At 46.6% G+C, this 23733-nt stretch overlaps 1 protein-coding gene across 4 annotated transcripts in view; it reads right to left on the bottom strand.

The window, feature by feature from the left end:
* Positions 1 to 17804, bottom strand: part of TFIP11 (tuftelin interacting protein 11) — a 38590-nt gene extending 20786 nt beyond the window's left edge. The window contains exons 1-3 of one of the 4 annotated variants that reach the window (XM_030200777.1): positions 17772 to 17804; positions 15113 to 15322; positions 11786 to 11942 (exon numbers count right to left, since the gene is read on the bottom strand). In XM_030200777.1, the coding sequence (XP_030056637.1) occupies positions 11786 to 11942; positions 15113 to 15315 (360 nt within the window). In that variant the 5' untranslated portion in view covers positions 15316 to 15322; positions 17772 to 17804. The other 3 variants (XM_030200775.1, XM_030200776.1, XM_030200774.1) reach the window with 3 other exon arrangements.
* Between the last annotated feature and the right edge of the window lie 5929 nt (positions 17805 to 23733).

Raw genomic sequence — 23733 nt, 5'->3', positions numbered from 1 at the left:
TAGATACTTACGGAGAATCCTCCAGAGATCCAAGCAATGCAAACACCTCTGTTCCTCCAACCCTGCACACTCACCTAGAACAGGCAGGGAAATCAACTGATTCACATGAAATACCGACAATACCTTAGAGAGGAAGGAAGGAACCATCCTGAGATCCACCTTATTCCTAAAGCACATACACGAAAGGGCCAGTAATTCTGAAATGTGCCAAATTGAGACAAGGCAACCAAAAACACTGATTCCAAGGTCAGATCCTTCAGCGTACAACCCATGATGGACCAGACAGACGGAGTGGAGAATGAATAAGGCTCAACCCCCCCAAAGGAATCGCATCATATCCAGATGTGTCACCAGGAACAACCCTTGATGAAGCCCAGAAAGCAAGGAAAGACTGCCACTTGCACCTTATTTATTAGGATTTTTTACCACCTTTTTGAAGGAATTCACTCAAGACAGTGTACAGTAAAAAATAAATCAAACATGAGCATTAGACAATTACAGCAGCAAAAATATTCAAACAATAATGTCAACACAATCTGTAATAGAACATTTTAATTGACAGTGTAGGGTATAAGCAAAGATGGAACATATAGATAGGTAAGAGCGTAAGAGGAGTTAGAAAATATGGTGACTAATTTAAATAAAGTTGACATTGGGGTCAGAGAGATGGTTAACATATACATAACTAAGAGGAGTTAGAGAATAAAGTGACTAATTTAAAGAAAGGCGCACATGAGGTCAGAGAAATCTACTATAATAAAACGTAGCCTCAACGTTCTGAGGACACTGAAGTCACTCACACACCGGTTCGTGGTTTCATGGTGGTGAAGCCACCACAACATCTTCATGCCCCGCCCTCGCGTCACACGTGATGACGTCGAGGGCGGAACACGAAAGGTAAAATTATGTATCATACCTGATAATTTTCTTTCCATTAATCATAGCTGATCAATCCATAGACTGGTGGGTTGTGTCCATCTACCAGCAGGTGGAGATAGAGAGCAATCCTTTTGCCTCCCTATATGTGGTCATGTGCTGCCGGAAACTCCTCAGTATGTCGTTATCAAAGCTCCATCCGCAGGACTCAGCACTTAGAGAATTACACCCACAAAGGGACACTCTGCCCAGCTCACCACCACCGAAACGGAGGAGGGGAATTAACCCAGCTCATCCCCACACAAGTGGGGGAGGGGAATCTGTCCAGCTCATCCCCGCGGAGCGGGGGAGGGACACCACCCCGCCGATGCGGGGGGATCTGGCTTATCCTGCAACCGCAACCGCGGGAGGAGCTGACTGACCCTAACACCGCCGAAGCGGGAGGGGTACAAAGCTGCCCTACAGCCGCACGAAGCGGGAGGGAGCGCCAGCAGAATTTAGGTCTCAATCCAGCCCCGTAAAACGGAGGGGAGAGGAATGCAGCAGCTCACTGTAACACAAACTCGTCTCAACTCCTGAAGAATCCAATTGAAAAAACTTGAACACGAAGTCCTCCTGAACAGGAACTGAAGACTAAACTTGAATCTGAAATGCAACCAGAATATAAACAGTACAGATATCTGGGAGGGGCTATGGATTGATCAGCTATGATTAATGGAAAGAAAATTATCAGGTATGATACATAATTTTACCTTCCATATCATCATGCTGATCAATCCATAGACTGGTGGGATGTACCGAAGCAGTACTCACCCAGGGCGGGACATAGAAATCCCTGACCGCAACACTGAAGCTCCAAACCGGGCCTCCGCCCGAGCAGCCACAGTCAAGCGGTAATGCCTGGAGAAGGTATGGGCCGATGCCCAAGTTGCCGCCTTGCAAATCTCTTCCAAGGAGACGGACCCGGCCTCTGCCATCGAGGCCGCCTGAGCTCTAGTGGAGTGAGCCTTCAGCTGGATAGGCGGCACCTTCCCCCGCGGCCACATAAGCCGCTGCAATGGCTTCCTTGACCCATCTTGCCACTGTAGGCTTAGCAGCCTGCAGACCCTTACGAGGACCTGCAAACAGGACAAACAGATGATCCGACTTCCGGAAATCATTGGTCACTTCCAAGTATTTGATGATGACTCGTCTCACATCTAGATATTTGAGAGCAGAGTACTCCTCTGGGTAGTCCGCCCTACGAAAGGAAGGGAGACAGAGCTGCTGATTCACGTGGAAGCGAGAAACAATCTTGGGCAGGAAGGAAGGCACTGTGCGAATAGACACTCCTGCCTCAGTGAACTGCAGAAAAGGCTCTCGACATGATAGCGCCTGGAGCTTGGAAACTCTTCTGGCTGAAGTGATAGCCACCAAAAAGACTGCTTTCAACGTCAGATCTTTCAGAGATGCCCTCGACAAGGGTTCAAAAGGCGGCTTCTGCAAGGCTGTTAGCACCAGGTTGAGATTCCACGCAGGCACCACTGAGTGCAGAGGAGGGCGCAGGTGATTAACTCCCTTGAGAAAACGCACCACATCTGGCTGCGAAGCCAGGGAAGCACCCTTCAGGTGGCCCCTGAAGCAAGCCAGAGCCGCTACATGGACTTTAAGGGAACTGAGCGACAGACCTTTCACCAGACCTTCTTGCAGGAACACCAACACTGAAGAAATTGGAGCAGTGAAGGGAGAAAGTGAGCCTGCTTCACACCACGCTGCAAAGGTACGCCAAACCCTGGCGTAAGCAGTAGAAGTAGAGCGCTTCCTCGCTCTCAGCATAGTGGCGATGACCTTGTCTGAGAAGCCCTTCTTCCTCAGACGCTGCCGCTCAATAGCCAGGCCGTAAGACCAAAGGGGGAGGGATCCTCCATCACCACGGGACCCTGATGCAACAGGCCCTGCTCCACTGGCAGCCGCAGAGGGTCGTCCACTGAGAGCCTGATCAAGTCCGCATATCAGGGACGTCTGGGCCAGTCCGGACCCACCAGGATTATCCGGCCCGGATGCTTTGCCACCCGGTCTAGTACCCTGCCCAACATGGGCCAGGGCGGGAACACATAGAGAAGCTCCTGTGTCGGCCACTGTTGGAGAAGAGCATCTACTCCCAGAGATCGAGGGTCCCGTCCTCTGCTGAAAAAGCGCGGCACTTGGCAATTGGCCGATGACGCCGTCAGATCTAGGCTCGGCTGGCCCCAGCGCTTCGTGATGTCCAAGAACGCCTGAGCCGATAACTGCCACTCTCCGGGATCCAAGGTATGGCGACTGAGAAAGTCCGCCTTGATATTGATGACTCCGGCAATGTGGGCCGCCGACCGCTGTTCCAGGTTCGCTTCCGCCCACTGGCATAGATTCATGGCTTCCTTGGCTAGAGGGGCGCTCTTGGTACCTCCCTGGCGGTTGGCATAGGCCACAGCCGTGGCATTGTCCGACAGGACCCGTACTGGCTTCAACGCCAGTACCGGGAGGAACTCCAAAAGCGCCAGCCGAATGGCTCTGAGTTCCAGGAGGCTGATAGACCACTTTGCCTCTGCAGGAGACCAGAGCCCCTGCGCTGTCCTTCCCAAGCAGTGGGCTCCCCAGCCCGTCAAAGAGGCGCCCATCGTGACGACAATCCACTCCGGGGTCACAAGAGGCATTCCTGCAGACAACTTGTCTGTCTTCAGCCACCAGCTCAGCGCCTTGCGCAGTGCTGGGTCCAAGGGAAGGCGCACAGCATAATCCTCCGACACTGGAGTCCAGCGCTGCAGCAAAGAGTGTTGTAGTGGTCTCATATGAGCCCTGGCCCAGGGCACTACTTCCATCATGGCCGTCATAGAGCCCAACAGCTGCACATAGTCCCAAGCCCGAAGAGGAGAGGCTACTAGGAACTGGTCCGCCTGAGCCTGAAGCTTGACAATCCGATTGTCTGGCAGGAACACTCTGCCCACTTGGGTGTCGAATCGAACTCCCAGATACTCTAGGGACTGAGTCGGGCGCAGCTGGCTTTTCTCCCAGTTGATGATCCACCCCAGGGAGCTCAAAAGAGCAATCACCCGGTCCACAGCTTTGCCGCACTCTGCATAAGAGGGGGCTCGGATCAACCAGTCGTCCAGATAAGGATAGACTTGTACTCCTTCCTTTCATAGGAAGGCCGCGATGACCACCATTACTTTGGAGAAGGTCCGCGGAGCAGTAGCCAACCCGAACGGGAGGGCTCTGAACTGGAAGTGTCGGCCCAGGACTGCAAAACGCAGAAAGCGTTGATGAGGAGGCCAGATGGGAATATGCAAGTACGCTTCCTTGATGTCCAAGGATGCCAGGAACTCCCCTGCCTTCACTGCCGCTATAACAGAGCGGAGAGTCTCCATGCGAAAGTGCCGAACTTTCAAGGCCCGATTGACCCCATTGAGGTCGAGGATAGGCCGTATAGAACCTCCTTTCTTTGGTACCACAAAGTAAATGGAGTAACGTCCCTTGCCAAGCTGATCTTCTGGCACCGGAACGACCGCACCCAGGCGGATCAGATTGTCCAAAGTCTGCTGCACTGCCACAGCTTTGACCGGAGACTTGCAGGGAGAGAGTACAAACCCGTCTCTTAAGGGTCGGCAGAACTCTAGCTTGTAGCCGTCTCTGATGACTTCCAGCACCCAAGCGTCTGAAGTTACCCTGGTCCATTCGCCCAGAAACGAGGACAGGCATCCTCCAATCTAAACTGGGCCATGGACCAGGGCCCCGTCATTGGGTACGAGACCCTGGGGGAGGACCGGAGGGCGCACCTCCGGGACGGCGGTCTCTGCGAAAGGAATGCTGCTTGGGGGAGAAGTGCCTTTTGAAGGAAGAGGGGGCAGAGGAGCCCGACTTGCCCGGGCGGTACCGACGGGCTTCCTGAAACCGTCCTTTGGAGTTACCGGGGCAAGCACTGGCCCGAGCCCTGACCTCTGGTAACCTCTTGCCCTTAGACATGCCGAGATCGGTCACAATTTTGTCCAGCTCGACCCCAAAGAGCAGCTTGCCTTTAAAAGGCAACTTAGCCAGGCGGGACTTAGAGGCGTGGTCAGCAGACCAATGCTTCAGCCAAAGCCACCGCCGCGCAGAGACTGTCTGAGCCATACCTTTAGCCGAGGCTCTCAAGACATCATACAGCAAGTCTGCCAAATAAGCCAAGCCCGATTCCAGGGCCGGCCAATCAGCCCTCAAGGAAGGATCCGAGGGGGAAGCCCGCTGCACAATCGTCAGGCACGCCCTGGCCACATAGGAGCCGCAAACTGAGGCCTGCAAACTTAAAGCAGCCGCCTCGAAGGACGACCTTAAGGCCGCCTCCAATCTTCTGTCTTGGGCGTCCTTTAGGGCCGTGCCACCTTCCACCGGCAACGCCGTTTTCTTAGTCACCGCAGTGATTAAAGAATCCACGGTAGGCCAAAGAAAGGCCTCCCGTTCACTTTCAGGCAGAGGATAGAGGCGGGACATAGCCCTAGCCACTTTGAGGCTCGCTTCCGGGACATCCCATTGAGCCGAAATCAAGGTGTGCATGGCATCATGCACGTGGAAGGTTCTAGGCGGGCGCTTCGTCCCCAGCATAATGGCGGAGCCAACAGGGGCTGAGGGAGAGACGTCCTCCGGAGATGAAATCTTCAAAATGCTCATGGCCTGCACTAACAGGTTGGGCAAGTCCTCTGAGCGAAAGATCCGCGCTGCAGAGGGGTCATCCGCTCCATCCAAGCGGGAATCCGTCTCCTCCAAGGAATCCCCAAAGGACCGTTGGGAGAACTCAGATACGCTGCCCTCATCTACATCAGAGGAGACAGAGTCCTCTAGGGCCTGGAAATCCACCCGAGGGCGTTTACTTCCGGGGGCCTCAACCCCTTTATCGGACAAGGGAGCAGGGGCAGCGTTTTGCATATGGAAGGCCTGATGCAGCAGCAAAATGAACTCGGGGGAGAAACCCCCCAGACTGTGCACTTCCGCAGCCTGGGCCACAGCCCTAGACGCACCCTCAACCGGCGCTCGCAAGAGCGGGGGAGAAACATGCTGCGCATCCAAAATGGCGTCCGGCGCAACACTCCGCGAAGGAGCCGCGCGGGAAGAACGGCGCTTAACTTTGGCCGCTTTTTTGCCATCACCCGAATCAACGGCGGCCATAGCATTAACGTCTCCCACCTTAAGGGCGGCCCAAGAAGAAGCCGTCCGAGCAGAGTGGCCGGCCAAGATGGCGGAGGCGAGCAGCGGGGGATGGGCGTTTATGGCGGGAAAAACCGCCGCACCGGAGGAAGAACCGGGACACTGACCGGCCTCCAAACTGACACCCAAAAAGGGCGAATCAGACTAAGACCCCCGCATCCCCGCTAGAAGCGCACACGCGGACCGGGGAGCGATTCTTTGTGCCCTCGCCCTCCGACGCCATAGGCCACGTGGAGACCGATCGGGGAACCCCCTGCCCACTACAAAAAGGTAAAAATTACCTGCTTCTCGCTCCGAGCTGTAACGAACTGGTGTCCCAGTGAGTAGCTGCAATAAACGTTGAAATAAACGTTGAAATAAACGGAGCCAGCGGGAGGGGGGAGAAAAGGAGGGACCTGGCACCACCAGGTTTGCACTTGCTCAAGAAGAGCCCTCAACCCCAGGTACTCAACAAAACCTAAAGATTAGGCTTGGAGACCTAGCCAGAGCTGCTGCTGTGTGTGACCACCACCTGCTGAGATAGAGAACATACTGAGGAGTTTCCGGCAGCACATGACCACATATAGGGAGGCAAAAGGATTGCTCTCTATCTCCACCTGCTGGTAGATGGACACAACCCACCAGTCTATGGATTGATCAGCATGATGATATGGAAACAAATTTACGCACGGGGAGCAGTAGGGTTTCCCTACTCCTCCCCTTCCAACAAATCCCAGCCGCCGCTGACGTGCACATGAACCCCGCTCCTTTCACCACATAGCCCTGCCCACGGTAGCACATGCTTAACCTCACCAACCTCCCTGTCACCTCCCCTCCCCTTACGCGTGTCTCACTGGTGGTCTAGAGGTACCTGTTCTGTCGGCCCAGGAAAGAAAGAGCCCCCTCTTTCCTCCCGTAGCGGTGGCTTCCTTGCTGCATGGTGTGGGAGTCCGGCTCTCGGCGTTTCAAAATGGCCGCCGAGAGTTCAAGCTGCCTCGCGAGACTTCAACTCTCGGCGACCATTTTGAAATGCCGAGAGCCGGACTCCCACACCATGCAGCAAGGAAGCCACCGCTACGGGAGGAAAGAGGGGGCTCTTTCTTTCCTGGGCCGACGGAACAGGTACCGGAAGGGGAAGGGAAGGGAGTCCCGTTTCATCGGCACCAGAAACGGGCCATTTTTACTAGTGGTTAAATATTATCTCAGCCAGGGTAGGAGTGGATAATGTCCTGCTGCAGTATGTGCAGCTCATGTCACTCTTTGTGTGTGTGAGCGAGACTAACAAGTTAGTTACTTCTTCCATTAAAGGCCTGGTTGAGAAGAAGTTTTCACCTGCTTATTTATTGCATTTGTATCCCACATTTTCCCACCTCTTTGCAGGCTCAATGTGGCTTACAATACATCATGAATGGTGGAAATATATAAGAAAATAGACATTTAGTATTTCAGAAGGATCTTGGGTAACATTATAATGATAAAACATGATAGTAGTATAACAAGCAGATATTATAAGACAATTCTGGATGTATGTGGAGGAGTTCACATTTGTTGATCTTTGTGGTATACCTTGTTAAAGAGATGGGTCTTCAGTAGTTTGCGGAAGTTAGTTAGTTCATAAATCGTTTTTAAGTTGCGCGGCAGCACATTCCAGAATTGTGTGCTCAGGTATGAAAAGGTTGACATGCGTTAGTTTGTATTTTAGACCTTTACAGTTGGGGAAGAGAAGATTAAGGAATATGCGGGATGGTTTTTTAGCATTCCTGGGTGGTAAGTCTATCAGGTCTGACATGAAGACTGGAGCATCTCCGTGAATGATTTTGTGAACTAGGGAGCATATTTTCAACGTGATGCATTCTTTAAGTGGGAGCCAGTGTAGCTTTTCTCGTAGGGGCTTAGCACTTTCATATTTTGTTTTACCGAATACGAGTCTAGCTGCAGTGTTCTGGGCTGTCTGAAGTTTTTTGATTATTTGCTCTTTATAGCCAGCGTAGTGTGCGTTGCAGTAGTCTAGATGACTGAGTACCATTGATTGTACCATGTTACGGAAGACGGTCCTTGGGAAGAAAGGTCTTACTCTTTTTAATTTCCACATTCAGTGGAACATCTTCTTGGTTGTGTTTTTCGCATAGTTCTCAAGTGTTAGGTGCCGATCAACGGTAACTCCAAGAATTTTTAGGGTGTCCGAGATTGGGAGATTCAGTTTTGGTGTATTAATGGTGGTGAATTTGTTCGTGTTATGTTGAGAGGTGAGTATTAGGCATTGGGTTGTTTCTGCATTGAGTTTCAGCTGAAATGCATCCGCCCATGTATGCATGATATGTAGACTTTGGTTGATGTCACTGGAAATTTCCGTTAGATCTTGTTTAAATGAGATGTAGATCGTTACGTCGTCTGCGTATATATATGGGTTGAGGTTTTGGTTTGATAGTAGTTTGGCCAAGGGTATCATCATTAAGTTGAAAAGAGTTGGTGAGAGGGGGATCCCTGTGGAACTCCACATTCAGGTATCCATGTAGCTGATGTAGTCGAATTAGATGTCACTTGTTATGATCGTGTGGTTAGGAACCACTTGAACCAATTGAGAACGTTGCCTCCAATTTCAAAGTATTCGAGGATATGTAGTAGTATTCCATGATCAACCATGTCGAAGGCGCTTGACATGTCAAATTGTAGAAGTAGTATGTTCTTGCCAGTTGCAATCATTTGTTTGAATTTAGTCATGAGAGTAACTAGTACAGTTTCAGTACTGTGGTTAGATCGAAATCCTGACTGGGAGTCGTGTAGTATTGAGAATTTGTTTAAGTAGTTTGGTCACCATCCCTTCCGTTAGTTTGGTTATTAAGGGAATGGATGCTACTGGCCTGTAGTTGGTTAGTTCACTAGCACTTTTCTTTGCATCTTTGGGTATGGGGTGAGTAGAATGTTTCCTTTCTCCTTCGGGAAGAGACCATTTTGTAACATATAGTTCAAGTTATTCGTTAGGTCTGTCATAAACTGTTGAGGGGCAGATGTCATAAGGCTGTTTGGGCATATGTCTAATTTGCAATGAGATTTGGCAAATCTTTTGAGCGTTTGGGAGATGATATCCTCCGATAATGTCTCGAAGTTGGTCCAGGTTCTGTCTGCTGGGTGTACACCAGGGTCTGGATCTAGACAATCAAGGAGTTCAGCATAGTCGGTGGTACTGACTGGTATTTTAAGTCGTAATTGTAGTATTTCGCGAGATTATCTGCTCCTGGTGTGTCTTTGCTGTCGGTTGTGACTGGTGTAATATCTAGTAGTTTATTCACGAGTTGGAAGAGTTTGTGTGTCCTTGTAGTTTGGTCCAATTTCAGTTTTGTAATATAATCTTTTAGTTTGTCTTATGATATATTTATATTTTCTTTGAAGTTGTTTCCAGGCGTTAAGTGTGGGGTCGTCTTTCTTTTTGTTCCATGCTCGTTCTAACCTTCTAACTTGTGTTTTGAGTTTTTTCAGTTCTTCATTGAACCATGGTATTGAGTTCTTTCTGTGTGAGGTTCTGGTTTGAGTTGGGGCAATATTGTCTAATATTGATCTGCATCTATCGTCCCATTTTAGGAGGAATTGGTTTGTATCTGCCTTTATTGTCCATCTGTTGTGGTAGATCTGTTTCCCGAATATTACCGGGTCTATTTTTCCTCTCGTGGTGTAGGTTTTTCGTTCTTAAGTAAAGATAGTCTTGTGTTAAGTGGAGCCTTTCAGGGAGTACATTCCAGGGCTACTCTGGAGAAGGCTCGCTTGCAGGTATCACATTGTGTAATACCTTTTGGAGAGAGTGTGGTTAGTCCTTGAGAGGACCTTAGTGTCTTTGGAAGTGTATAGAGGATCATTCTATTCTTCAGGTACTCGGGGCCATTTCCTTTAAGGGCCTTGAAGATCATACATAGAATTTTAAATGTAGCCCTTTATTGTACTGGTAGCCAGTGAAGTTTTTGCAAAAATGGTGTGATGTGGTCACGTCACTTGCAACCTTCTATTACTGTAGTCATGCTGCAGCATTCTGAATCAATTGGAGTTGGTACAGACCCTTTCTAGTCAGACCATTGTAGAGTGCATTACAGTAATCCAGTCTTGATGTTATCATGGCATGCACAACTGTGATAAGATTTACCTTCTCGATGTAAGGAGAGAGGCAGCGTTGCTGTCGTAAATAGTAGAAGCAGTTCATGAAAGTTGCTTGGATTTGGGGAATCAGAGTAAGTGTTGAATCTAACTGTATTCCAAGGCTCCTGACTTGTGATTTGAGGGGGAGTTCATAATTCCCAAAAGGAATTTTGATATCAGGTATGTATCCACTTGTGTTAGGGACCCAGAGAAGCTCGGTTTTACTTGGGTTCAGCAAAGTTTGTTGTGTTTAGCCCATTCTTGAATTGATGTTAGACAGGTAATCAGTTTACTCAGGGCTGTAGGTAAGTCAGGTTCAATGGGTATAAGCAGCTGCACATCATCCGTGTAGATGTAGAACTGAATGTCCATTGATCAAATCAGCTCAGCTAGAGGCTTGAGGTAGATATTGAAGAGAATAGGTATCAGTATCGATCTTTGTGGTACCCCACAGATCAGTGCCCATGGTGACACACAGCTCCAAGGCACCCCAAGAAGGGATCTGAGAGGGGAAAGGGGGAGGGACCTTGACACCCGGATGCAACATCCCTGGGGCAAAAGAGACCCCCTGCAGGCCTCAACCCCAGTCCAGCAGCAAGAATCAGTGAAGAATGAAAGGGTTTTCTTTTCTCTTTTAGCACCTATGCCCAAGGAAAAGAAGCAAATCAAACAAAGCCTAAGAAGCCCAAACTAATTTACTTTTACTTTATTTCTTATGAATCGAACATACTCAAAAGAGTTCAGTGAGATTTACATAACAAAAGAGGTTGGACATACCAGGAATTACAATAAAATACAATTTGAAACTAAAAAAGAAAAAACCTCTTCCTTAGACTTTACCCAAATTCCACTATGGCCCACACTGACCGGAAACACACAGGCTTACCACTGCTGCCAACTGCTGCAACTGAGTGCAGTCTGACTTTCAGGGGATTGCGCAGCCCACTTAGGGCCTTTTATCAAACCATGCTAGCAGTCCATAGTGTAGTAAAGCCAACAAAGCCCATTCACTCTGAATGGGCTTCATTGGCACTGCTGCACGGCTTGGCTTACTTGAAACTCAGTAGTTCTCCATCCCCCATCTGCTGGTAGGATTGCATGGCCCACCTGTGCCAGTCTAGAGGGATGCTATGAAAGTGTTCATATTTATCCATTTACTTGTACAAGGGGGATGTAAATGCAGGCACCTAGATCACAGAATTGCCCTTCATTGTTCAATGATATGTGTGCTCTCACTAAACACATACCAAGTAATAAACACATGAAGAAAAACAATCCGGCAATTAAGGACAACCCTCGGCTTACATCCAGTTCTGTGTAAACATTAACAAAAATGTTATTATAATCTGTTTTTCACTGAAGCCACTAACTCTAGAGTCTGCTCTTTCTTCCAAAAACATCAGAAGGTCTTATATAATCTTGGACCTATCATCAAATGTAGTAGCCTAAATTACCAAAAATCAATAAACCTGCCACCTGGGAGCAAAGCAAGCATTCCTTTGCAAATAACAATGTTAATGCTAAAATACTTGAAATGCTAAACGCTGGATATGGTTGCAAACTTCACAGTGGATAAAGAATGTGCAATCAACACATTTCTGTCAGCCCTCACCGTTTTTAACTTCTTTGTTTCAAACTCTTTGGGAAATTCTTCTCGCTTTGCTGGCACCTCATCTTCGGACTCCGAGCCACTCTCTGCAACTTCCTCTGCTGCAGTCTTTCGGATTCCAGCACTGATAAAATTGACTGGGACAGTGTAGTCCCGAGATCTATAAAAAAAAAAAATCACAAGCAGTAGTCTGCCACAGATTCTAGCACAGTGTTAACAGCTTTTGAGTTGTACGCCTTGAACATAGAAATGCCATTTTTTTATATCATGGGACCTACACTCTGGAAAAGTATCAGATCATTGACTTAGTTTTAAAAAATGTTAAAAATACATATCTTTTTCAGTGTGCTTTTACTTCCAGCTGAAAACCAGGATAGAGTTGAGTAACAGAATTAAGCCAGATTTAAATGGGAAGAATTAACTAGGAAACAATGGGGTTCATTTTTAAAGCACTTAGAAACCTATGGAACTTTGTAAGTGCTTTGAAAATACGCATCAATGTTTTGTTTATGATGATTATTGTTTTATGTATTTTTATGACAATTTCTGTTAGTTTGTACACTGCATAGAATGGTAGATATTGCAGTATAAAAGTTTTGTAAATTAATAAATAAAATAAATATAGAAATGCAATGACAATGGGAAAAATTTGATGATCTCAATATCAATTGAGCGAGTGCCTCTCCAGGGCATCTCACAGAGGTTACATTTCTAAATTCAGTACATTAGTTAATATAACAATAACCTGTTGATAATCTTGTCTGCATTGTAAATCTATCAATATATAAACTATTTGTAGTTTATTTGCTAATCTGTTACTCTCAGCCACTTCATCATACTACTTCACTATTGTTGAAACTCAAACTGTATTTTTTAAGCCACACTGAACTCAAGCTTGTTTTCGGGATAATGTGGGATATAAATGTCATAAATAAATGCTATCAATGACTGCTTAATGGCGTAATTGGTTCTAGGACCAATAACAGCATGTACTACATTACGAATTACTTATTGCTCAATGGTTAAGGTGCAGGGAGAACAACTTTGGAATACACTACCATATGAGCTGCAGAGTATTAGCTCAATATTAAAATTTAGAGAACTGAAGGCACATCTCTTTCTTCAAGCTTGTTGTACTTAACCAGCAAAAAAAAAAAAAAAAAAGACTGCCATGCTTAAGTTAGAAAGTAATATAGCAGACTTGGCGTATAGTGTGTTTTGTTGATTTTGTCTGTGGTTTGTTTTGATTTTATACATGTTTTTATATTGTACACTGCCTAGAATTGTAGATAGTGTGGTTTATAAATATTTTAAATAAATAAATAAATTTCATTTTTGCAGTTATTTGGTTTCTATTTTTCTCCCGAACTGTTTTTATTTTATGTTATTGAACAGTAACATAGACACATGCAAGTGATGCACAAAGAAAAAAAAATCCAAACTATATTGGGTTCCATATTAGGCATCACCACCTGGAAAAAGGATCTTGGGGTCATTATGGACAATATGTTGAAATTCTCAGCTGAGTTTGTGGCAGTGGTCAAAAAAGAAAATAGAATACTAGGTGTTATTAGTAAAGAAACCAAAAATAAAACAGAGTATATAATAATTCCATTGATCCATGGTACAACTATACCAGTGCTGTGTGCAGTTCTGATCACCTCATCATGGGGGGGGGGGGAAGAGGGGGGGAACGACAACACTAACAATGAAGGGGATTGGATGGCTCCCCTATGTAGAACAGATTAGTGCTCCTCAGGCTGGAGAACAGATGACAGAGGGGATTTGATAAAGGTTTGTTCAATCATGAGTGGTATGGAACAGATAATTAGGGAAGGAACAATTATTTACTCCTTCAAATAGCATTAGGACTAGGGGACACGCCATGACTAACAAGTAGAAAATTTATCACACACTGAAGAATGGTTTGTTCCCACTTTACACACAATCAAGTCATGGAATTTGCTGCCAGATGTTGTGGACAAGACATCTAGAACAGCTTAAAAAGGGCTGGAACAAGTTTCTGGAGGAAAAGTCCACACGTATTTGCCACACAGACTTGAAGAAAGCTGCTGCTTATCCCTGGAAGCAAGCAAAAAAGAATGGATCCACTGGGATCTGCCTGATACCTCCTACTGATCTGGACTGGTGACTGCTGGGGATAGTATGCCAAGTTCAATAGACCTTTAGTCTGGCCTAGCATGGAACTATTTCTGGTTTTAAATAACAGAACATTGATCTGCTGTGTACCCTAATAAATATGTTACAGAAGGAGATGTAATACATATCAGGTCAAGCATTCTCCTTTTTTTGCATGTGTTTCGTAGTATAACCCTGAAGACACTTAAATATGAAACACAAATAGTGTCGGTTTATGCAGGGAAGAGGATTAAACGAAAACAGGCATTTAAAAGTGGCTGGTAAATGTACCTGAAGGATATGGAGAGACTGTTTTTATGAACAATGATCATTTCTGAAATAAAGAATTCATAACGGAGGTCACAACTGACAGTTTGCATGGAAAAGTATTGAAATATTCAGAAATGAGAATTATTACAAGAAAAGGATTGGTTATGTTAACAAACGTGGGAAGATCAGAGAAATTCAAGTACAAAATGTTTTGAAAGTGGAAACTGAACTGGTCCTTATAGAAGGAACACATGCTATAACTTGGGTCACTTTGTATTAGTAATTGTGATTGGAAATATTAATAGAGAAGTGTGTTAACACTGTTTTAGGAAAACTGTACTGTTGCGAATGATTTACGAGGTGAGAGAGTGAATTGGTATGTTAGTGAAGGGGAGTGTTTGAGTATGAGTGTTGATTAAGGCATTTTAAAAAAAAAAACTTTTGAAGCATACTGTGACAAAGTTTGTTGAATATAAAATAATTATATGTGATTTATATATAATAAATATGCATGAGAAAGATCTGCATACAATGGACATACTGGGCGTGCAAATCTTTCTCATGCATATTCATCAGGGATATACTGAAAACCTGGTCTGCCTGCAGCCCTCGAGGACTGAACTTGGACAAGCCATAAGACTATTTGAAAAGCTATACTGGGTAAGACCAATGGTCCATCTACCCCATTATCCTGTTTCTAACAGTGGCTTATCCATGTCACAAGTACCTGGCAAAAACCCAAATAGTAGCAACATTCCATGCTATAAATCTCAGGGCAAGCCTGGTCTAGGTTAACCACATTTTAACATGCAAAGTTGCCTACACTGAAAAACTTAAAATTCTGTATAACACAGATTTTCCACACACACAGACTATATTGCCCTTTCTCTCAGACTTTTTTGTGCCTCAAAGCAGCTTTACTTTTTGCCACCGAAGCTTGGTCTCTCGTCATCTGAATCTCGCTCAGCCCACATCCCATAAGTCGCCTCTTCCTTGGTTTGCCAATGGCGCCGTCGATTTGGATTAAACTCATTTTGTAAATCCCAGTCCGTAATCTCAAACTTTTCCATTTCCACATCATCATCGTCGTCGTCATCTTTGCCATAAAGATGGGACATTGACATGATGCCCCTATAAATAAAAGTTAAAAAAACAACATAAGCATATTGCTTAGAAATTATAGCAAGCTGTGGACTACTCTCCACTGAAGCTCAACTCATAGCTAATTTTCAGTTTCTGTGGAAAAATGATCCTGCACCAAAACTGTGCAGAAAACTACTATATCTGACTCCTCACTCCATATCCATAGAGAAGTCAAACTGTACATGAGTTCCCAATTACGTTGCTACTGTTATGACTTTAATAAGTAAGGTGATCAGAATAACAGCCTACTTAGAATATTATGAAAGCAGAGACTGTATCTTCTATTAAGGTACAAGAAAGCAGCAGAAAAATAAATCACAAATACACCATGATAGCAAATAACTTCTACAATGATAAGTGAATGTTAGATTCATAGAAGGGAACATTTTATAAACTTTTTCCACATAGAAAACTTTGTTTTGTACACATAGTGTTATTTACTTTTCCACTAGTTTGCGGATACTTTTTGAGAGTAAATTTATAACAGAGGATCTAATGGTATTCCAGAAAACACTAAGGGTCCTGTTTACTAAGCCCATAATATTCCTATAGGTGTCTACACGGTTAGCACAAGCTAAAAACGCACCTTATTAAACAGGACCTAACCCTCCTGTTTACTAAGCCACGCGCGAATGCTGACACAGCCCATTCACTTTCAATGGGCTGTGTCAGTATTGCCGAGTGGCTTAGTAAACAGGGGGGGTACAAAATATTACTATTTCCTCAAAACCTTTACTGAATAATAATATATTTGCTATAAATTTGCTGTACACCACAGCAAGTGCATCAGGCAGCTACTGCCTAGAAATAAAAGTAAATACATAAATCAATCTTTTGAGCCTTGAGCTGGTTCCCAACACACCTCCAAATTGTGAATAAGGTTTCTAAAATGACTACCAAAATGTATTACTGAAAAACAACTGATTGTTTGAGGCTTTCTACCAAGAAATCTCCACACACTGATATTTCAGCAACGTGTAGGTGGCCAACTCGGAGACTGGGGAGCAGGGAAGAACACAGCCTAATTTGAAAGGTACACTGTTCCTCGAAGACATGGAATAAAGGCATTAATCTGACTCACTGAACTTTATTAACAACAAAATTAACAGAAATGACACATAGAAAGCGGAACCAGGACAACGGTTCACACGGCAAGAGTACTGTGGCAAAGATACCACCAAGGCACACGCTGAACACCCCTCCTCAGACGCATTCGGTGGCCGGTCTCCCCTCCCTATGGCCTGTCACCTCTTCCTCTGATTTCCGCTATTCTCCCTGTTCGCGATCCGGCACCTATCCCTCCGACACCGCCTCCTGTCAAACTCATACCTGAGGTCTTCCACCAATAATCTTTCTCCGGTGAACCGTTCTCCTATGACACAACTTCTCCCCCTCTGAGACCTGGGCTCCCCCTCCTTCTTACCGGAAACAGGAAGTTGCGTCTGAGAAAAGCAGGAGCCAGAGCCAATAAACCTTCTTGGCCGAAAAAAGCAAAGAAATTAGATTGAGAACAAGCGAGTAGGTTGGAGACGGCATGACGTCAAAACGTTGAAGCCACATCAGCCCCGCCGACGCCATCCCCGAACACCCAAAACAAAACAAGCTGACCTATGAGCTGCTGCAACCACATTGTTCTTTATTGTTTGTAGCAATTTTATTTGATCCCACTTATATTTTCAAACCTGCCGCTTGTGCAGCATACGGATTTACACAGAGGAAGAATCAGATTCACCGGTTAGAGTAGCAATTTTGTTCTAAATCTCAGTGTGTCATTTGGAGGGTAAAAGCCAGATCTGCGGGATCCCCGGATCTGTTAAGTTACCTTAGGACTGGAGTATTTCTTTGTTTTAACGACCGCCGCTACTTATGCAGCGATCAGTAGTCATAACCCGGCGCTGCGGTTCTCTAGTCCTCTCTTTCCGGGTTCTCCTGAGCCCTTTGTCGTGCCGTGCTGCACTATCGAGGAGGTGTAATAGACTGGAGTGGAAGTGAGCCTATCGAGTCCACTGTAAGCCATTTGGTTAATCTGTTTCCACTTCCCCACGCAGCCGTCATTGCCATACACTCAAAACAAAGCAAGCAAACTGCTGAATCTTCGTTGTCGTACTTTATTGTTGATCCATCTGTAACAAGTCTAAAGCTGTTTCAGTCGGATAGGCAGGCGTTACAAGGTGGAGAATAAAAGACAATTGAATATCATTAAAAAAAAGCTTCAAAATTTTTTGTAACTGGTAGTAACAGGGCAAAAGGTAAAAAACGGATACAGCGGGATCCTCGGGATCCCCCAGATTCGATTTAAAAACCTTTAAAAGTTAATTTTTTTTCTTTGCCCAGACGTTTACATGTGGACATTTTACACATATCTTCCAAAATAAATGTTTTTAGAAGAAGACAGCTGATGTAGGATTATTCTCCCGGGATCCTCCTATTTCCTTACCAATCTTTGCCTCCTTAAAAGTTGCGATCCTCCGTGAGACGGTAACATTACGTCATAGGGGGCGTAACTTAGCGGATCGGTCGTTCTCAAGCGTAAAATAAGGTTCTCCAAAGACAAGCAGGCCAATATTCTCACAATTGGGTGACGTCACGTCAGCCCGGAGGACTTTCTAGCAAAGTCTACATCAAAATAAAAAAAATGTCCCTCGTCGCGCGGGCGGATGCAGTGCGCATGCGCGCGTCCGTTTTCCCGCCCGCCGCGAGGACACATTCCTCAGTTTTTTCTTCTCCACGTCAGAGGTGACACGGTGATTGATAACGTCTTCATGTTGCTGTGCCCGGAGGTGAAGAAGAACTTCAAAAAGTATCCTTTTTTAGTGTATATTAGTATATTTTTTCGTTATTTAAGTTTTCTTTCTTTTAGCCTGCGATTTTATTTAAATCGCTCGTCCGGGGCTTTTTTTCCCTTTTTTTCTTGTGTCCTTTTCTTTTAACGACACAATGGCGTCTTTTGATTTGGCAGGGGCTGTTTTTCCCGATATGTCATCGAAGACGCCCAGCGGCTTTAAGCCTTGTGCCCGCTGTCATCGGGCCATCTCCAGCACTGACCCACACTCGTGGTGTTTACAGTGCCTTGGACCGCTCGAAGGGCTGCAAACTGTGTCTCGCTATGAAGAAGCGGACACTGCTCTCCCGAGATGCCCAAAGGGAGAAGATTTTTGGGCCCGGTGCTTCGGCGTCGTCTAAGTCGGCGCCGTCCAAATCGGTGCCACTGAAGTCGGTGCCGTCGAGGACGATGCCTTCGAAGCCGGCGTCGTCGAGGTCGCCGTCGAAGGAGGCGTCGGCACAGGCTGCCATTCGACCGATGCACGCTGGGAGCAGTGATGCATCGAGTGGGTCTCCGCCCACCTCGGCGCCTCCTGCTTTGCAGACCCCCCGGGACCGTCCTGCATCGGACCCGGCCCCGAAGAGACGTGTGGATTCCACGTCCTCTTCTCCGGTGCCGAGGAGTCTCGACGACGGGCGTCGGGCGAAGGCCAAGAGGCACCGTCGTCGTTCTCCTTCGCGTCACGGCACCGGGAGCTCCGGGTCATCGATACATTCGATACCCGAGAAGAGTCGGTGCCAAGAGGATCGCTCCCCCTCTATTACTGAGGTACCGACGCGTGGGGTCACTGGCAGCCGAGTCCCCACTCCCCAACCTCAGCAGACTTTGCCTCCAATGCCTCAACCGACCCCTCAGCAGCTTCCGGCAGCAGCTCTTGATGAGCGTATGCAGGCCCTATTTCCTTTTTTTATGGAAATGATGCAGCAGTGGCAATCGGCACCGAGGTTGTCGGTGCCGACGGTGCCGGCAGTGCCGGTGTCGATTTCAGAGGCACCGGTGCCGACGGCGTCGGAGGTATCGACATTGCCGGTGCCGGATGTTTATGCATCAGGCCTTCAGCCTGTGGTGAGGTCTGTCTCACCGGTGCCGCCTCCGGTGCCGGTGTCTTTGACTTCCCGGGTTGGCTGTCCCGAGACATCGGGGCAGGAAGCTTCGCCGGAGTCTCAGGGACCGTCAACTTCTCTACACCATCATAGAGGCCGTCAAGCCTCTTCGTCGAGACGGGCTCAGATCCGGGCGGCTGTGTCTGAGCTTTTAGCCCCATCTGACAATACCTCATCAGAGGATGATGATGAAATGCATGGGGAGTTCTCTGGTGAGGACTCTCAAGGCATCCCATCTGATTCTACTCCCTCGCCCCAAAGACAGCTTTCTCCTCCCGAGAGCTTGTCTTTCTCATCTTTTGTTCGGGAGATGTCTGAGGCCATCCCCTTCCCTGTGGTCTCTCTGAGGGTGTCTCCAGAGTCCTGTTTGCTTCCAGAATAGATTCCACACATAAGTGTTATTCTTTTAAATGGAAGAGGTTTGCCGTCTGGTGTGACAGCAAGGGTCTAGATCCTTTCTCTTGTCCTGCACAGACCTTGCTTGAGTACCTTTTGCATTTATCCGAGTCTGGTCTTAAAACCAACTCGGTCAAGGTTCATCTTAGCGCAATCAGTGCTTATCATTCACATGTAGATGGTTTGCCTATCTCTGGACAGCCTTTAGTCATGCGTTTCATGAGAGGTTTGTTTTTGACAAAGCCCCCTGTCAAACCTCCTCCAGTGCCATGGGATCTCAACGTCGTTCTCACCCAGCTGATGACAACTCCTTTCGAGCCACTGGATTTCTGTCATCTGAAGTACTTGACCTTGAAGGTAATTTTCTTGGTGGCGGTTACTTCAGCTCGTAGGGTCAGTGAGCTTCAGGCCCTAGTAGTTCATGCACCTTTCCTTGTCTTTCATCATGACAGAGTAGTTCTCCGCACGCACCCAAAGTTTTTACCGAAGGTGGTGTCGGAGTTCCATCTGAACCAGTCAATTGTCTTGCCAACATTTTTTCCCCCTCCTCACATGAGCCCGGGCGAAAGCAAGTTGCACACTTTGGACTGTAAAAGAGCACTGGCCTGTTACGTGGAGCAGACACGCCCCTTCAGACAGTCCGCCCATCTGTTTATTTCTTTTAATCCCAATAAGAGGGGAGTTGCTGTCGGAAAACGCACCATTTCTAATTGGCTAGCAGATTGCATTTCCTTCTCTTATGCCCAAGCTGGGCTGACTTTGGACGGCCATGTCACGGCTCATAATGTTAAAGCCATGGCGGCGTCACTGGCTCATCTAAAGTCAGCCACCATAGAAGAGATTTGCAAAGCTGCGACGTGGTCTTCAATCCACACATTCACATCGCATTACTGCCTTCAGCAGCATAGCCGACGCGACAGTCGGTTTAGGCAGTCGGTGCTGCAGAGTCTGTTTGGGGTTTAGAATCCAACTCCACCCCCCTAGGCCCATTTTTATTCTGTTCCAGGCTGCACTCTCTGTTAGTTGTGTTTTGTTTCAGGTCAATTTCACTTATGTCCTCGCCGTTGCGAGGCCCAATTGACCATTCTTTGTTATGTTGAGTGAGCCTGGGGGCTAGGGATACCCAATTGTGAGAATATTGGCCTGCTTGTCTTTGGAGAAAGAGTAGTTACTTACCTGTAACAGGTGTTCTCCGAAGACAGCAGGCAATATATTCTCACAACCCTCCCACCTCCACTTTGGAGTTGTATTCCTCGGAATTTAACTGAGGAATGTGTCCTCGCGGCGGGCGGGAAAATGGACGCGCGCAAGCGCACTGCATCCGCCCGCGTGACGAGGGACATTTTTTTATTTTGATGTAGACTTTGCTAGAAAGTCCTCCGGGCCGACGTGACGTCACCCAATTGTGAGAATATATTGCCTGCTGTCTTCGGAGAACACCTGTTACAGGTAAGTAACTACTCTTTTCATGACAGAAGGAGCGCTTGTTTGTTTTCACGGCCGCTGCTGCTGACAGTATGCAGCGATCACCAGCCATAACCGAACGCTACACAAATCTTTTAGAAAGTTAAACAAAGATGTGCAATAGACTGGAGTGCAAGTGAGCCTATCTAGTCCACTGTAAGATAGGAAGCCAATTAGGTTAATCTCGGTTTCCTCCACTCCCCTTCGCAGCTGTCATTCCCATTCACTAAAATCACAGCAAGCAAACCTATGAGCTGCCGGAAGGGGGTTTAATAGCCAGGAGTGGAAGTGAGCCTATCTAGTCCACTGTAACCCAGGAAGTCAATTTGGTTCATCTCTATTTCAACTCCCCCGCGCAGTTGTCATTGCCATTCACACAAAACAAAGCAAGCAAACCTATTAGTTGCTGCATCTGCGTTGTAGCAGTCTATAAAATAATGAGTGGAGTTGAACAGGTAGATGTGAAGCGTCTCTTCACGCTTTCCAAAAATACTAGGACTAGGGGGGCATACGATGAAGCTACAATGTAGTAAATTTAAAACGAATCGGATAACATTTTTCTATTTTTGATCAGAAGGGCCAAATATATCACGATCCTGCTGTATGTGCCCTTGAAATCGAAAATAGACCAGGATCCTGCAGTATGTGGTCCTTCTGATCAAAAATAGACCAGGATTTTGATGTGTGCAGCCCTTCTGATGCCAAATACACCAGGATCCTGGTCTGTTTCGCACTTCTGAGCCAAATATATCAGAATCCTGCTTTATGTGGCCCTTGAAATCGATAATAGACTAGGATCCTGCAGTATGCGGCCCTTCTGATCAAAAATAGACCAGGATCTTGATGTATGCGGCCCTTCTGATGCCAAATACACCAGGATCCTGGTGTATTTGGCCCTTCTGAGCCAAATATATCAGGATCCTGCTGTATGTGGCCCTTGGAATCGAATATAGACCAGAATCCTGCAGTATGCGGCCCTGCAGATCAGAAATATACCAGGATCTTGATGTATGCAGCCCTTCTGATGCCAAATACACCAGAATCCTGGTCTGTTTTGCACTTCTGAGCCAAATATATCAGGATCCTGCTGCATGTGGCCCTTGAAATCGAAAATAGACCAGGATCCTGCAGTATGTGGCCCTGCAGATCAGTACTACATCAGGATCTTGATGTATGCAGCCCTTCTGATGCCAAATACACCAGGATCCTGGTCTATTTTTGATCAGAAGGGCCGCATACTGCAGGATCCTGCTGTATGTGGCCCTTCAAATCGAAACTAGACCAGGATCCTGCAGTATGCGGCCTTTCTGATCAAAAATAGACCAGGATCTTGATGTATGCGGCCCTTCTGATGCCAAATACACCAAGATCCTGGTCTATTTCGCCCTTCTGAGCCAAATATATCAAGATCTTGCTGTATGTGGCCCTTGAAATCGAAAATAGACCAGGATCCTGCAGTATGCAGCTCTTCTGATCAAAAATAGACCAGGATCTTGATGTATGCAGCACTTCTGATGCCAAATACACCAGGATCCTGCTGTATGTGGCCCTTGAAATCGAAAATAGACCAGGATCCTGCAGTGTGGGGCCCTTCTGATCAAACATAGACCAGGATCTTGATGTATGCAGCCCTTCTGATGCCAAATACACTAGGATACTGGTCTGTTTTGCACTTCTGAGCCAAATATATCAGGATCCTGCTGTATGTGGCCCTTGGAATCGAATATAGACCAGGATCCTGCAGTATGCGGCCCTACAGATCAGAAATACACCAGGATCTTGATGTATGCGGCCCTTCTGATGCCAAATACGCCAGGATCCTGGTCTATTTTTGATCAGAAGGGCCGCATACTGCAGGATCCTGCTGTATGTGGCCCTTCAAATCGAAACTAGACCAGGATCCTGCAGTATGCGACCTTTCTGATCAAAAATAGACCAGGATCTTGATGTATGCGGCCCTTCTGATGCCAAATACACCAAGATCCTGGTCTATTTCGCCCTTCTAAGCCAAATATATCAAGATCTTGCTGTATGTGGCCCTTGAAATCGAAAATAGACCAGGATCCTGCAGTATGCAGCTCTTCTGATGAAAAACAGACCAGGATATTGATGTATGCGGCCCTTCTGATGCCAAATACACCAGGATCCTACTGTATGTGGCCCCTGAAATCGAAAATGGACCAGGATCCTGCAGTGTGGGGCCCTTCTGATCAAACATAGACCAGGATCTTGATGTATGCAGCCCTTCTGATGCCAAATACACTAGGATACTGGTCTGTTTTGCACATCTGAGCCAAATATATCAGGATCCTGCTGTATGTGGCCCTTGAAATCGAAAATAGACCAGGATCCTGCAGTATGCGGCCCTTCTGATGAAAAACAGACCAGGATATTGATGTATGCGGCCCTTCTGATGCCAAATACACCAGGATCCTACTGTATGTGGCCCTTGAAATCGAAAATAGACCAGGATCCTGCAGTGTGGGGCCCTTCTGATCAAACATAGACCAGGATCTTGATGTATGCAGCCCTTCTGATGCCAAATACACTAGGATACTGGTCTGTTTTGCACTTCTGAGCCAAATATATCAGAATCCTGCTGTATGTGGCCC

Source organism: Microcaecilia unicolor, chromosome 4 (genome assembly GCF_901765095.1).
Source record: "Microcaecilia unicolor chromosome 4, aMicUni1.1, whole genome shotgun sequence".
NCBI lineage: Eukaryota > Metazoa > Chordata > Amphibia > Gymnophiona > Siphonopidae > Microcaecilia > Microcaecilia unicolor.
Note: the sequence above shows the minus strand (reverse complement) of the source record. Positions and strands in the feature narration are given on the sequence as shown.